This window comes from Acinonyx jubatus, chromosome B1 (assembly GCF_027475565.1).
Source record: "Acinonyx jubatus isolate Ajub_Pintada_27869175 chromosome B1, VMU_Ajub_asm_v1.0, whole genome shotgun sequence".
NCBI lineage: Eukaryota > Metazoa > Chordata > Mammalia > Carnivora > Felidae > Acinonyx > Acinonyx jubatus.
The window spans coordinates 102,387,212-102,401,912 of record NC_069382.1 but is presented as its reverse complement, the minus strand read 5'-3'; the positions used below and the strand labels follow the sequence as shown (position 1 = coordinate 102,401,912).

The 14,701-nt window shown below is 34.3% G+C and overlaps 1 protein-coding gene across 2 annotated transcripts in view; it reads left to right on the top strand.

The window, feature by feature from the left end:
• The window catches only part of USP53 (ubiquitin specific peptidase 53), a 64,924-nt gene that overhangs the window by 28,879 nt on the left and 21,344 nt on the right, over positions 1-14,701 (top strand). The window contains exons 4-9 of one of the 2 annotated variants that reach the window (XM_015077485.3): positions 1,253-1,387; positions 2,725-2,838; positions 2,996-3,078; positions 5,910-6,015; positions 7,020-7,166; positions 7,953-8,102. In XM_015077485.3, the coding sequence (XP_014932971.1) occupies positions 1,253-1,387; positions 2,725-2,838; positions 2,996-3,078; positions 5,910-6,015; positions 7,020-7,166; positions 7,953-8,102 (735 nt within the window). The remainder of the gene's footprint in view (positions 1-1,252; positions 1,388-2,724; positions 2,839-2,995; positions 3,079-5,909; positions 6,016-7,019; positions 7,167-7,952; positions 8,103-14,701) is intronic. The other variant, XM_015077486.3, reaches the window with a different exon arrangement.

Sequence of the window (14,701 nt, the reverse complement as noted above, 5' to 3'; positions counted from 1 at the left end):
TCTATCACATTCCAACATATAATTAGTTACTTGCCTTCCCCTTACTGCAATCAGAATGTGTACTCCACGAAGGCAGTGTTTTTGTCTGTTTTCTAGTGAAGATGCCTCACATATACTAGGCAGTCAAAAAACAGATGACAAATAAATGACACTCTTGTGTAGGATTAATATCTTAAACATTACCTTGAAAAGTTTGTTACCTACATAAGAAATGATATCTAAAATATTTTTGCTTTTTCATATTTGTAATTATACCTAAAAATTATAGTTCTAGATATCTAATATCATTTGGCATCTTTATTTTTCAATTTCTTATTTATTTATAAATTAGATTTTTCTTAACAGAAGTGGAACAGGTTTTTGAAATATCTTCCTAGCCTATCAGATGTTGATCTGGAAAAAAAAAATTGATTTTGAGGTGACATACCCCTTGAGCTAATTATTTAAGAACTTAATATGACCAGTTCTTATTTGGTGGGGTTGTCACTGAAAACCTTTTTCCCCCCACTTTCTCTCATCTAAAGTGATTGTCATAAAATTGGAACTTATTAAATAGTTTTTCTTCCTTAAATTCAATAAGGAAAATGGAAAACCAGATTAATACCTAAATCATGTTTTTGTGAGTGTTTCCACCGTTTTTTAGGCTTAGCTTAGAAATAATGCTTCAAGTGAGGAAAACTGATAATTTGAAAATTAAGACATTTTTCAGAAAATTAAAAGTCATCATCTTTTGTCTGACTTCATACAAATTGTACAGTGTCAGTTTTTAAAGACAATTTTAATTAGTGGGAAGTTGTCATCCCATTGAACTTACGTAATTTTTGTTTCTTTTTAAACCAGCATTTGTCATTTTCTGAGGTTTATTTATTTTTGGTTAACATAATTTTAATTCTTATAGCATACTTTTAGATTTATAGCAACTTAGAACTTTTCCTTAAACAACTTGGATCAGAATTAGCTGGGGAACAGTTTAAAAATTGCCCTGACTTCTGACTTCAGCATACTCAATCAGAATCTCTGAGGATGGGAACTGAGAACTCATTTAGTTCTGTGCACACTGACACTTAATTTAGAGACTGGGGCAACCATTTCTATACATTGTTGATAGAAATAAATTTTGTATGGAATTTTAGAGCAAAAGACTATATCCATTTCTAGGTATAGTGTGAGTTTCACTCTGTTATAGTGAAATTACTGAAGTGTTTCTTTAGTTGTTGGCTTTAAGCTTACTGATGTACTTGTTGATCCCCAGACAATATTTGCACAGTTTCAACATAGTCGAGAAAAAGCACTTCCTTCGGATAATATAAGACACGCTCTAGCAGAAAGCTTCAAAGATGAGCAGCGATTTCAGCTGGGCCTTATGGATGATGCTGCAGAGTGCTTTGTAAGTATTTTTGATAATCCCTCAATCAGGATACTAGCTTGTTTTCCTTAAGTGATGTGAATTTTGAGAGGAATGAAACATAAATTTATAACAATAGAAAGGAATCCATACTGCTCAGTGCATCCTTGTCTTACCCACCCTTCAAAACTCTGTGTGTTTCATGACTTTTGGTTTTGATTTGACATTTATATGTTATTATCATTTTTTTAATGAGTACCTTTACTATTTTCTCAGACAGGTGGAAAGCTCTTTGACTAATGCACTGCTTAACACACTTTCCATGTTGATTAAAGTGTGTCCAAAACAGCATACACAGTCCTAAAATATACTTTTCATAATTCTCATGTTCATAATAGATCATTATTTAAAATATAAATATATTTTGTACAATACCAAATTTTATAGTTTATTTTCACTTAAGTGAAATGTCCTAGTACATGGTTTGATAATTCATAGAATATCTAGAAATTTAGGCTTAAATAATTGAATGGTTTTAAATTTCCTGGGTCAGAGGAGGCAGATGTTTAGCTAATTAAAAGAATCCATTGGAGGTGTCTGGATGGCTCAGTTGGTTAAACATCCGACTTCAGCTCAGGTCATGATCTCGCGATTTGTGGGTTCGAGCCCCAAGTCAGACTCTGCTGACAGCTCAGAGCCAGGAGCCTGCTTCAGATTCTTTGTCTCCCTTTCTCTCTGCCCCTCCCCTGCTCGTGCTTTGTCTCCCTCTGTCTCTCAATATTAACATTAAATAAAAATAAAGAATCCATTCGATAGGCTTTTGCTAAAAAGGATTGTTAAAGAAATAAATATTCCTTATTGCTCTGTATTACAAATTTGAAATTCAATATGAAATTTGTTTGCAGAGCAGATTTCTTGCGTTAGGATGTTAGTGTAGGTATTGCAAGCCTTTGTCATTGCTATTTGAATGTGAGTTATACAGACTATTAAAATATCCCAAGTAGGATTTTTAAAAGATCAACTGTTTTTTTCAATGTGAGAATGCTGCAAATATGGGAAACTTATGTTTTCTATTAAATTCTACATGTCAGCCACCATGAATTGATTTCTAAAAGGTATTAAAGATATTTATTAAATTAATGTTTCTTTTATTTAATTTTTTAAAAAAGCTAATACTACAAAAGGTGAATAACTGAACGGTATTTGAAGGGTTGATTAAAGAGGAAAGCTGAAAAGCTGACAATATATATGGTGCTGTTAAATTTAACACTTTGGAAAATCCTAAAAAGATTTTTAAATTTATAAAGTTAAAAATAGTTGTATTATGAAGTATCTTCTGTAAGATTCACAAGTCATTTGTCTTTTAATTTTTAAATTAGGAAAATATATTGGAGAGGATTCATTTTCATATAGTGCCAAGCAGAGATGCAGACATGTGTACCTCTAAATCTTGTATCACTCACCAGAAGTTTGCCATGACTCTGTATGAACAGGTGAGATGGCTTAACCACTTTATTAGATATTGTATTTGTTATATTTATTTACATTCATTTGTACTTTGGTATAATATATAACATATATAAATATATGTAATATATGTATTACATTTATGTTTTATGATTGATAAATTAAACATGTTTTTACCTGTAGTGTGTGTGTCGTAGCTGTGGAGCATCATCAGATCCTCTACCTTTTACAGAATTTGTGCGGTACATTTCTACAACAGCCCTATGGTAAGAACCTTACCAGAGATGTTAATAATACATTTAAGCACATTGAGCATTTATTTTATAAAACCATAACATATGTGAATATCTACTCTCTGTCTTAAACTTAAAAAATATGCTGCCATCAGAAGTACTAAGTGACGTCTGTCTCAGTTGGATGTTTCTGTTTTAGCCTAAAATGTATACTTAATGAAATGTACCAAATATTAGTCAAAATTTGTATCTATTTATATTTATACCAAGTTTATGGAATTGTGAAGCAGAGTTTAAAATGACAAGCTCAATGGTAAATGGAGCTGCACATTATTTCTTCATTTTTGCTAAGGTGCTATATTTGTAGTGGCCCATCAGCTCCATATCCCATCATGGTGATGGAAACTAGGGTAAGCAGAAAGGGGGGGTGGGGGGATGGTGACATTAATTCTTCATTAGATTTATTGAGTTTAAAGCCTCAACATTAACCTGAAATAAAAATTTGCCTATGCTTGGCTGTCCCCTCCCTCCCTGTGCATGAAACATTACTAATTAGGGATCCATATGATCCCTAGACTTTACATAAGAATTGTTTGAACATTTTCTAACAGGTATTTGAGAATATAAATATTTGATATATGGTAAACATTGAATAAATGTTTACAGGTATTTTAATACAAAAAAATAAAGCATGGATCAATAATTATTAATCAGAATAAATCAGTTCAACAGTTTGTTACTAAATGCTATTGGGGCGCCTGGGTGGCTCAGTCGGTTGAGCATACAACTTTGGCTCAGATCATGATCTCCCAGTTCGTGAGTTTGAGCCCTGTGTCGGGCTCTGTGCTGACAGCTCAGAGCCTGAAGCCTGCTTCAGATTCTGTGTCTCCCTCCCTCTCTGCCCCTCCCCTACTCACACTCTGTCTCTCTCTCAAAAATAAATAAACATTAAAAAAATTTTTTAAGGGGCACCTGGGTGGCTCAGTTGGTTAAGCGTCCAACTTCGGCTCAGGTCATGATCTCACTGTCTGTGAGTTCAAGCCCCGCATCAGGCTCTGTGCTGACAGCTCAGAGCCTGGAGCCTGTTTCAAATTCTGTGTCTCCCTCTCTCTCTGACCCTCCCCTGTTCATGCTCTCTTTCCGTCTCAAAAATAAATAAACGTTAAAAAAAAATTTTTTTTAATGCTATCAATATTTTAATCATTGTACAAAGTGAATATCAGGTGCTTATCTGTTTCATTATAATATTAAACTACCTGGTTTTTTTTTGATATAACACAATATAACTTAAAGACTATTGAATAATATCAATTTGGTTATTTTAGTGTGTTTAGTATCTTTCTTAGTATATAGAGTTGGGGATATTGGTTTAAGGAAACATTCCCTAAACCTAAGTCAATTATAGGTTCATTTTTTTCACTTTGTATGAAAAGTAGGATGGTGCCTGAACAAGGATAGGCCACAAATTAAAAACTATAAAACTTTAAGTCTATTTTGAAACTCTTATATAATGACAGTGCTCTGAGGCAGTATCTTATGTAACAGAGTTAGAGCTCCATCAGTCTCTGTGGTCTACACCACAAATTGCAAGAAACCAGACTTTAAATGGTAATTATGGTTGACCCTTCGGTAACACAGGTTTGAACTGCACAGGTCCACTTAGATGGAGATTTTTCAATAAATGTACGTGCAGTACTGTAAATGTATTACATCTTCCTTATGATTTTCTTAATAACATTTACTTTTTTCTAGCTTTTTTGTAAGAATACAGTATATACTACATATAACATAAAATATGTGTTAATCAACTGTTACTGGTAAGGCTTCCGGCCAACAGTAGGCTATTAGTAGTTAAGTTGGGAGCAGGTCAGAAGTTAGTATGCGGATTTTGGACTGCATGAAGGTTAGCGCCCCTTACCTCCATGTTATTTAAGGTTTAACTGTAGTCACTTTCTTTTCATTGGTAATAAGTATTGAATACCAGTTACTGAATTCCAGGCTTAACAAAAATTGTCATTTTAAATGTTAACAAAAACACTATTTTAAATGTACAATTTGAATGAGCTTGTCAGATTTAGTGCATTTTAATACATTTATGAAGTGCTTTAGAAGAATGGGTGCTCTTAGTTGTTACTGAATATTGTACATTATTTAAATCATGAAACTGTAAAGTATATCCAACTCTAGGACAGTTCACATTACTAAGCAGAACCAGAACATCTAGAATGGAAACTAGTAAGGATATTTGAGGTTACATTACATTTCTTTTTGGAAATATTTAAATGGCTGTTTAAAGATACTTAATATTTTGGTATATAAAAATTAGATTCTAAGAGAGACTACACAAAAAGTGGCATAGATATCCTGCCTAGGTTCTAATGAAATGGTCAGCACTCATAAGGCACAAACCTGACCTAACTAGTTTTGGTTTTGACTTCTGCATTAATCAGCAAAGGGCCCTTCTATTAGCTGAAAATGATAACTTCATTTCTGAGAATTTGAGGCCAGAGAGGGAGCCTTTCCCACAATTTGTTGTTCTTGTTAGGTCAGAGTTTAAACTCAAGTCCCTACTTGTTAAACAATAATGTAAAAGAAACATTTGACTTAAAACTTGGAGCATCTTATTATCTTGTTCATGTAGCTCCAGACCATGGTAATAAATGTTTTTCATCATGCACCTGCCAAATTCCATAATTTTTCACTTTATGGAAATTTACTTTATGGTTAATTTTTCAGACAAAACCTGTCTTAAACAGAAAAAATGATCATACCCATATTGAGAACTTAATTTCTTTTCATGCATAGTTTGTTAGATCTTTTTAGAGTTCATAGGACACATTTGGGACTGCTTCTTTCTTTTGTAGCAATGAAGTGGAAAGAATGATGGAAAGGCATGAACGTTTTAAGCCTGAAATGTTTGCAGAGTTGCTACAAGCGGCAAATACAACTGATGACTATAGGAAATGTCCTGTAAGTATAATTTGGAGAAAACTAGTATGCTTATATGTTTGCAAACTTGAAAATAAACATTCAGAAATTACCATGTAAATAGTAATTCTACATGGAATTAATTTTAAGAGTTAATTTTTCAGGGGCACCTAGGTGGCTCAGTTGGTTAAGCGCCTGACTCTTGATTTTGGCTCAGGTCATTATCTCATTGTTGTGGGATCAAGCCGCACATTGGGCTCTGTGCTGATGGAGTGGAGCCTGATGGGGACTCTCTCTCCCTTCACTCTTTGCCCCTCTCCACCCCTCTCCCCAAAATAAATAAATAAATGTTTTTTAAAATGTTATTTTTTCAGTGTTATTTTAGGCAACTCTTTATACCATGTGAGCTATTTATTTAAGCACTATTAAAAACTCTTTGTGAAGGATTTAGTGTATGCTGATTAATTTTTTTAAGTTCTGACATCTGTCATTTGACTAAAGAGAAAGTTAGTTTCTTTTTTTCCCTGTGCCTGGGTGGCTCAGTCAGTTAAGTGTCCGACTTCGGCTCAGGTCATGATCTCGCAGTTTGTGGGTTTGAGCCCTGCGTCAGGCTCTGTGCTGACAACTCAGAGCCTGGAGCCTGCTTCGGATTCTGTGTCTCGCTGTCTCTGCCCCTCCCACTGTTCATGCTCTGTCTCTGTCTCTCTCTCTCAAAGATAAACATTAAAAAAAAAAAATTAAACATTACAAGTGGCATCATTCTTTTTTCTAATGTAATATTACTTCAAGTGTTTTAGGGCTCACTTTTTTAGATTGATTTCTTGTTTTAAAATTACAAAGATACCAAAGTACTTTGATTTAAAATAAACTTCCTGTTTAATCAATAATTAAGACAAATAGTTTGATAAAAGTCCATTTTAGTATGCTGAAAAAATAGATTTCTGATGTATGTAAAGATTGTTAATGTATAGTACAAACTGTCAGGCATCACCTATGGTATATATGTTTCAGTAATTTCAAAATTTGCCTTTTGTGTTTTTCTTTAGAGTAACTGTGGCCAAAAAATAAAAATTCGCCGTGTTTTAATGAATTGCCCAGAAATTGTTACAATTGGTTTAGTCTGGGATTCTGAGCATTCTGACTTGACTGAAGATGTTGTTCGGAATCTAGCAACACATCTTTATCTTCCTGGGGTATCTCAACTGTTTTCATTCACTTCCTTTTTGTTTTTAAATTCTTTTAAAACATACTCATATATTATAATATACTTTGTTTTTCAGAATTAAATTATCTTTCTAAAGGAAAGATGTAGTGCTGATAAAGTTCATCAAATCAGGCTAAGTGGAATGCCTTTCTTGCGTAGACTAGGAACGGCTTTTAGTTATAAACAATCTTGTGTTCTAATTCGATATCACTCTACAGTGGTGATATTGATGATAAATATGTGTGTGTGTAGGGTAATGACCAATATAAATATTAACCTAGAAAGGTTTAAGATACAAAATTCATCTATAGCACTGATCTCTTAATATGCATATTAACATCTTAATATATTTTGAATTGGTTTATATCACCATTAATCTTTTAGATAATTATCTTTTATAAATATGTTAATGTTTGTTCAAATAGGTGATTCAGTAAAAAATTATTAGGAATTGTGTAATTTATCCCCCATTTCCAGTTTATGTATATAAAGTGTCAGTTCTGTGTTATTGGAGACAATGTGTTACTGAACTAAATTGTAGTGATTTTATTGGACTAATAATATTAATAGTTATAGTTAATAGTAATTAATAGTTAATAGTAATTCTGTTCAGTACAATGTCAGTGTACCTTCTGTACTAATATAATAGTGGATTGGGGAAGCTTATATAAGAAGTATTTTTCATAGATAGTCTAATATATGACTCACCAAATTATTATTCCTCATTTTTAAAAAGATACAGTATTAAATTACATGTTATTATTTTTTTAAACAGCTTTTTTATAGGGTTACTGATGAAAATGCCAAAAATAGTGAACTTCACCTCGTTGGTATGATCTGCTACACCAGCCGACATTATTGTGCCTTTGCTTTTCATACCAAGAGTTCCAAGTGGGTATTTTTTGATGATGCAACCGTGAAAGAGGTAAGTGATATTTTCACTAACTGGGATAATTGTTGTGATTTTTACTTTTTAGGAATAAATGAAGATAATGATATATACAATGTATATCACATAATATAATTATGTGAAGTAATGATTGTATGTAAACACTTATTACAAAATTATTATTATATAAAATAATAAATGACCTTTATAATAGCATTGTTAACTTCATACTTTTGTTAATTTCTGAAGCCTGGTTTATTTTAAAGCCACCTTTTAAACCAGTCTATTTCCAGAATAATAAAAACGTGACTAATAAATGTTAGAATGCAAATACACAACTGTCAGTGATCCATATGTATTCCCTTTTGTCTGATGCATAGTTGCTCTGTGTATTTCTTTGTGAATGATTCACAATTGCTTTGTATAATTAGTGATGAAAATTTGCTTGTTTTTTTAATTATTAGGACTCCCTTTTCAAACTTCGTGGTATTCAGAATTAGATATGCCTACTATTATCTTTGGTGAATTATTTATTCAAACATTATAATATCTAGCAAACTAGTGAATAATAGTTTATAATAAGAAGTATGTATCAGAATCACCCTTGGAGCTTTTGAAAAAACATACATGCCTGGATTCTTAAATTCTTGATTCAGTAGTATAGAGGCAGGTATCTTAATTTTTTACAAGTTCTACAGGAGATTCACATTTGAAAACTTGATCTTGTCCATACTGTTTCTAGGCTTATGGGCTTTGAGAATCCTATTATTATGTAGTAAATGGACTTAAAAATGTAAGTTATTTCATTGTTATAGCGAATGGTGTACGGTTCCATTTGCTTTCATTTTAATATATAACAAAGGGCCATTTATCAGCATTATGAATTACTAAGTTAATAGAAGCTTATATATTTAGTATGTAGTGACTTTCTGTCTCTTTCTATGAACAATGAACTGCTATGGAAATTGCCCCTCTAGGGGCACCTGGGTGGCTCAGTTGGTTAAGCATCTGACTTGGGTTCAGGTCATGCTCTCACAGTTTGCGGTTCAAGCCCCCACATTGGGCTCTGCACTGAGAACTCAGAACCTGGAGCCCGCTTCAGATTTTGTGTCTCCTTCTCTCTCTGTGTGTCTCTCTCTCTCTCTCTGTCCCTCCCCTACTTGTGCATGTGCTCACTCGCGCTCTCTCTCTCAAAAATAAATAAATAAGCTGGAAAAAAAGTGGAAATAGACCCTCCAGTATTAAAAATTAGAAAACCAAATAGATGAGACAACTTTTTAGACATTAAGTAGTAGGCAGTTGAACAGAAAAAAGGAAAACAAACAAGACGAGCCCTACAATTATTCCTGCTTACTGCCTATAGATTGTTTTTAGGTTGCAATTCAGGGAGGGGGACTCAAACAAAGCCTAGTAGTATCACTGAGTTGAGGAAACCAAAATTGGAATTCAGAGAGGCAAAGATGGCTAAAATTGCTGGACAGATTACCAGAAAAAAACACTGCACAGAGGGAAAGTGCTAGAGACTGTTAAAGGGTTCCCCTTTAATCTTTACCTGAACAGTGATCTGACATGTGTGGGGCAGATCTGCACAAGATGGGGGGTGGGGGAGAATTACTGGAAAACAGAAAGTCAGACAATTTTAAAAATTCATACATGGCTAGGACCAGTTTGCACCTACACCAGTAAGAGTAAAAAGATATTGTAATGCAGGGAGCATCAAGTAGAATCCTTAGAATAGTACCACCTGAATTATACCTAGACTGAATACTGCTCTGCACCTGACATAAAAAGCTTAAAATGAAGCCTTCAAAGGACAAAGATGATCCCACATAAGTTAACAAATAAATGCCAGAATGAAGTCCCAGCACTTTTTAAAGGAACACAACAAAATTCACCCAAAAATATAAATTTCAGTTAAATTTCAATATGCTATTTCAAGGTAGCATTCAATAAAAAGTTACCAACTATGCAGAGAAGAAGAAAAATGCGACCCATACCCTGAAGGAATATTAATAAAAACGACCTGTTCCACCACTCCCGTTTCTTCCGATCACATGGTAAGGGGTGAGAAAGCAAGGTAGGGAAATGGAGCACACCTTCTCTTCTGTCAGGAACTTCATCAGCTTCACTATTCCTACCCTCAAAAAAGAGGGTTCTGAATAATAACCAGGTGATCTCCAAGGTCAGAAAGACTCAAAGTGACAGAGATGGAAATAATCAGACAAGAGTGTGATAATTGCTGTGTCAGTATAGAGACATTGATTAGATACAGTCGATAAACATGGACCATAAAAATAAGCAATGAATTGGATTTCATCAGAACCTTTACTCTTCAGTAAGATACTGTTAGAATAAAAAGGCAAGACAGACTGGGACAAAATATTTGTCAAGCATATATTTAATAAAGATTATATCCAGAATATATAAAGTCTCTTAAAACTCAATAATTAAAAGATAAATCAATAGATTTATAAGATAGATTTAAAAGATAAACTCAATAATTAAAAGATAATAGGGGAAGATGGTGGAGTAGGAGGACCCTAAGCTCACCTTGTCCCATGGATATAACTAGATAATACTCACATCAGTATAAATAACCAGAAAACTACCCAAAGACTGGCAGAACAAACTCCACAACCAAAGATACAGAGGAGGCCACATTGAATAGGGGAGGAAGGACAGAGACATGGAGGTGAGGAGAAGGGAGAGAAACAAACTATCCCCATAACATTTGGCTTTGAAAACGAAAAGGCCAAATTTCACGAGTTCTTACAACCAGTAGGACTTAATACTAGCAAACTGAATCCAACAATATGTTAAAAATCATCCACGTGATCAAGTGGGATTTATTCCTGGGTTGCCAGGGTGGTTTAATAATCTCAAATCAATCAACCTGATACACCACATTAATAAAAGAAAGGATAAGAACCTCCATGATCATTTCAATAGATGCCGAAAAAGCATTTGACAAAGTGCAATATACATTCATGATAAAAGCCCTCAACAAAGTAGATTTATAGGGAACAAACCTCAACATAATAAAGGCCATATATGAAAAACCCACAACTAACATCATACTCAATGGGAAAAAAACAGAGGTTTTCCTCTGTGGTCAGCTTGTCTACTTTTGTGCCAGTACCATATTGTTTTGACCACTGCAGCTTGGTAATATAATTTGAACTCCAGAATTACGATGCCTTCAGCTTTGCTTCTTTTTCAACGTTGTGTTGGCTATTCAGGGTCTTTTGTGGTTCCACATAAATTTTAGGATTGTTTGTCCTAGCTCTGTGAAAAATGCTGTCGGTTTTTTGATAGGGATTGCATTAAATGTTTAGACTGCTTTGGGCAGTCTAGACATTTAACAGTATTTGTTCTTCCAATCCATGAGCGTAGGATGTTTTTCCATTTCTTTGTGTCATCTTCAATTTCAGGTCTTTCGCCTCTTTGGTCAGGTTTATTCATAGGTATCTCATGGTTTTTGGTACAATTGTAAATAGGATTGATTCTGATTTCTCTTTCTGTTGCTTCATTATTGGTGTATAGAAATGCAACAGATTTCTGTACATTGATTTTGTATCCTGCAACTTTACTGAATTTGTGTGTCTGGCAATTTTTTGGTGGAGTCTTTGGGTTTTCTATGTAGAGTATCACGTCATCTGCAAATAGTGAAAGTTCTACTTCTTCATTGCTGATTTGGACGTTTTCTTCTTGGTGTCTTATTACTGTGGCTAGGATTTCCAGTACTATGTTAAATAGTAATGGTGAGAGTGGACATCCCTGTCTTGCAGACAAGTAGGTCAATGGAGCAGAATAGAAAACTCCAAAAGGAGTCCACAACTATGTGAGCAATTAATCTTCAACAAAGCAATAAAGAATATGCAATGGGAAATAGTGTCTTCAACAAATGGTATTTGGAAATTGGAACAACAACATGCAGAAGAATCAAACTGGACTACTTTTTTATACTATACATAAAATGGATTAAATGTGAGGCTTGAAAACAAAAATCACACAGGAGAACACCTGAAACTAATATTACACTGTATGTTAGTTAGCTAACTAGAATTTAAACACTTAAAAAAATTAATTACATAAACTAAAGCACACACACATACACAAAATATGCTCACAGTACACATGTGACTTGCCCAGCCTTTTACTTGTGATACTAATTCAGAAACAGAAGGACAGAAAAACAAAAAATAAGCACTCTCAGACAAAGCTTTGACGTGTAAAATTTAGCTTGAAGACTTCAGCATCCCTTTTCTTCACTTTTTCCCCAACCATGATGTGTGCCTGTTCCTGAGAGCTCTTCTCCCCTATGACTCCAAAACTCTTGAGGCTTTGCTCCAGAAAGAATTTAACGGGTTTACTTGCAGGATTGGTTTTGTTTGTTTTTTGTTTTGTTTTTTGGCTCTATCAAAATATTTTTAGCAGCAAGGTCAAATAAAAGGAAAATTTGTGGTCTGGGGAGCCCTACAGAGAGCTCCTGAGGGTCACACAGTATTGTAGTTACTCACCTTATTTACCTTTAAAGAAAATCATGAGAAAAGTAAATCTGACCAAGGTGTCTTAATGTCAGCAGAGGAAGTATATAGTACTGTACAAGGACTTAGGAGGAGGACTGAAGGGCTCATTTAGCTGTGAGTGACTCTGCAACCCACAGTGACTCCTGGGTCTTTGAGTGTATCCATTGCGTAGTGCCCTGATGGCTCATGGGAATGCATTAGGGGCAATCTGGAAGGCTGGAGTGATAAGGTGAGAAGAGGGCTCACAGTATCTTTCTTGCCCCACAGTTAGGAGAATCCTCTCATGGGCCTTCCTTCTCCCCTGTGACATGATGTGCATTCTATTTTACCTCATCAGCTCCTGAACCTTTCTAATACATCAGGACCTGAGTAGCCAGAGAATGTAGTGGAAGGCAAAGAGGTACTGACTGTAGAAAGAGAACAGGTGTGGAAAGATGAGAAGGGTGAGAGACCTGAGAGCCTTCCAGGTCTCTGAGTTTGTAAAACAGTGTCTTTTTGGAGTTTGGGATGAATGAGAATTTGGGGTCCCAGCCATAGGTATGAAGAAGGAAAGAGAGCAAAATGAAAAAAGGAATTACAAGATTTTTGTGTGCATGAATTATTGGCTATAATTGCTTTTTGGGATAACCAAAATAAAGGTTTAATTTACTTTCCTATTTAAAAAATCCTGGAACTAAAAAAAATCCATGGACTTGGTTTTAGAAGAGCCTGAGAGTGGAGAGTCATAGGAAGTTGTGTCCTCGCCCTTAAAAAAAAAAGTGGTATTCAGTAAATTATTAGGTACAAAGAAAATAGACCTTCAGTTCACAATGAGGTTTGATTACTTACCTGTTAGAGTAGCAAAAATTGAAACGACTGACCATACCAAGAGTTGGTGATGATGTGATCTCTCACAGAAGAATGATGGAAATGGAAAATGAACACTTTAGAAAACAGCTTATCAGTTTCTTATAAACTTAAACATGTAGTTACCATACAAACTAGTAATTCCACTCCTTTGAAAACATGTCCGCGCAAAACTTGTACTTTAATGTTTATAGTAGTTTTGTTCATAATAACCAAAACTGGAAACAACTCACATGTCCATCCATAGGTGAGTGGATAAGCAAATTGTGGTATAAGCATTCAATGGAATATAATGCTCAACAGTAAAAAGTAATGAACTATTTATTGATAGATGCAACAATGTGAAATCTGAAAAGCTGTATGTTAGAGAATGAGACATAAACAACTATGAGTCTTCTTATGTAAAATTCATGAAAAGGAAAAACAGAGTGACAGAAAGTAAATCATTGGTTGCCAGTCACTGCAAAGAGGGTACAGGGAAGTTTGCTTTCTGGGTGGGGGGAGATACATGATTGTATGTATACATTTGTCAGAATTCATTGGCTTGTATACTGTAACTGGGTAGTTTTGTTTCATGTAAAGTATACTCAATAAAGCCAATGAAAAATTTTTGGTATTACTTTGCTCAAATTAGTTAGTACTTTGATATGGCAGTTTATTAACCAGTTCTACCTTGAGTCCACGTGTAGCAACGTTTTGACACTTACGTTCCATCCACATAGTTCAACTGGTCAAAATTTGAAGGAAGAATTGGGTATATAGTTACCTGTGAGTTTTATGTTTGTTTGGTTTTCAAACAAGTTCCTAGTTCCTCAAGTATCTCAGAATCCAGGGTAAGGATGGTAAACAGCTAAATATGTGTAGTTTGAAAAAGCTCCTCAGGAGTTTTTTTTTTAAAGATCCCTTCCTTCTCTACAAAAGCGAGTATTCTAGAATGCTTTTCTTTTTATTCGGTTGGTTTTATTTTTAAATGAAATTTATAGAGGTGTAATTTATAAACATTAAAATGCACCCATTTTAAGTGTATAGTTGGGGCTGGGACAAGTGTGTACATACTTATGTAACCTACACAGTCATTATATAGAGCACTTACATCACCCAGAAAATTCTGTTATGTCCCTTTACTGTCAATACCCTGGGCCCGAGAAGAACACTGATCTCACTATAGATTAGTTTTGCTCATTCTACAGTTTTGTAAGAATGGTGTCTTACAGTCTCTGTGTTTGGCTTTCTTTACCAAGCATAATGTCTTTTAAGATT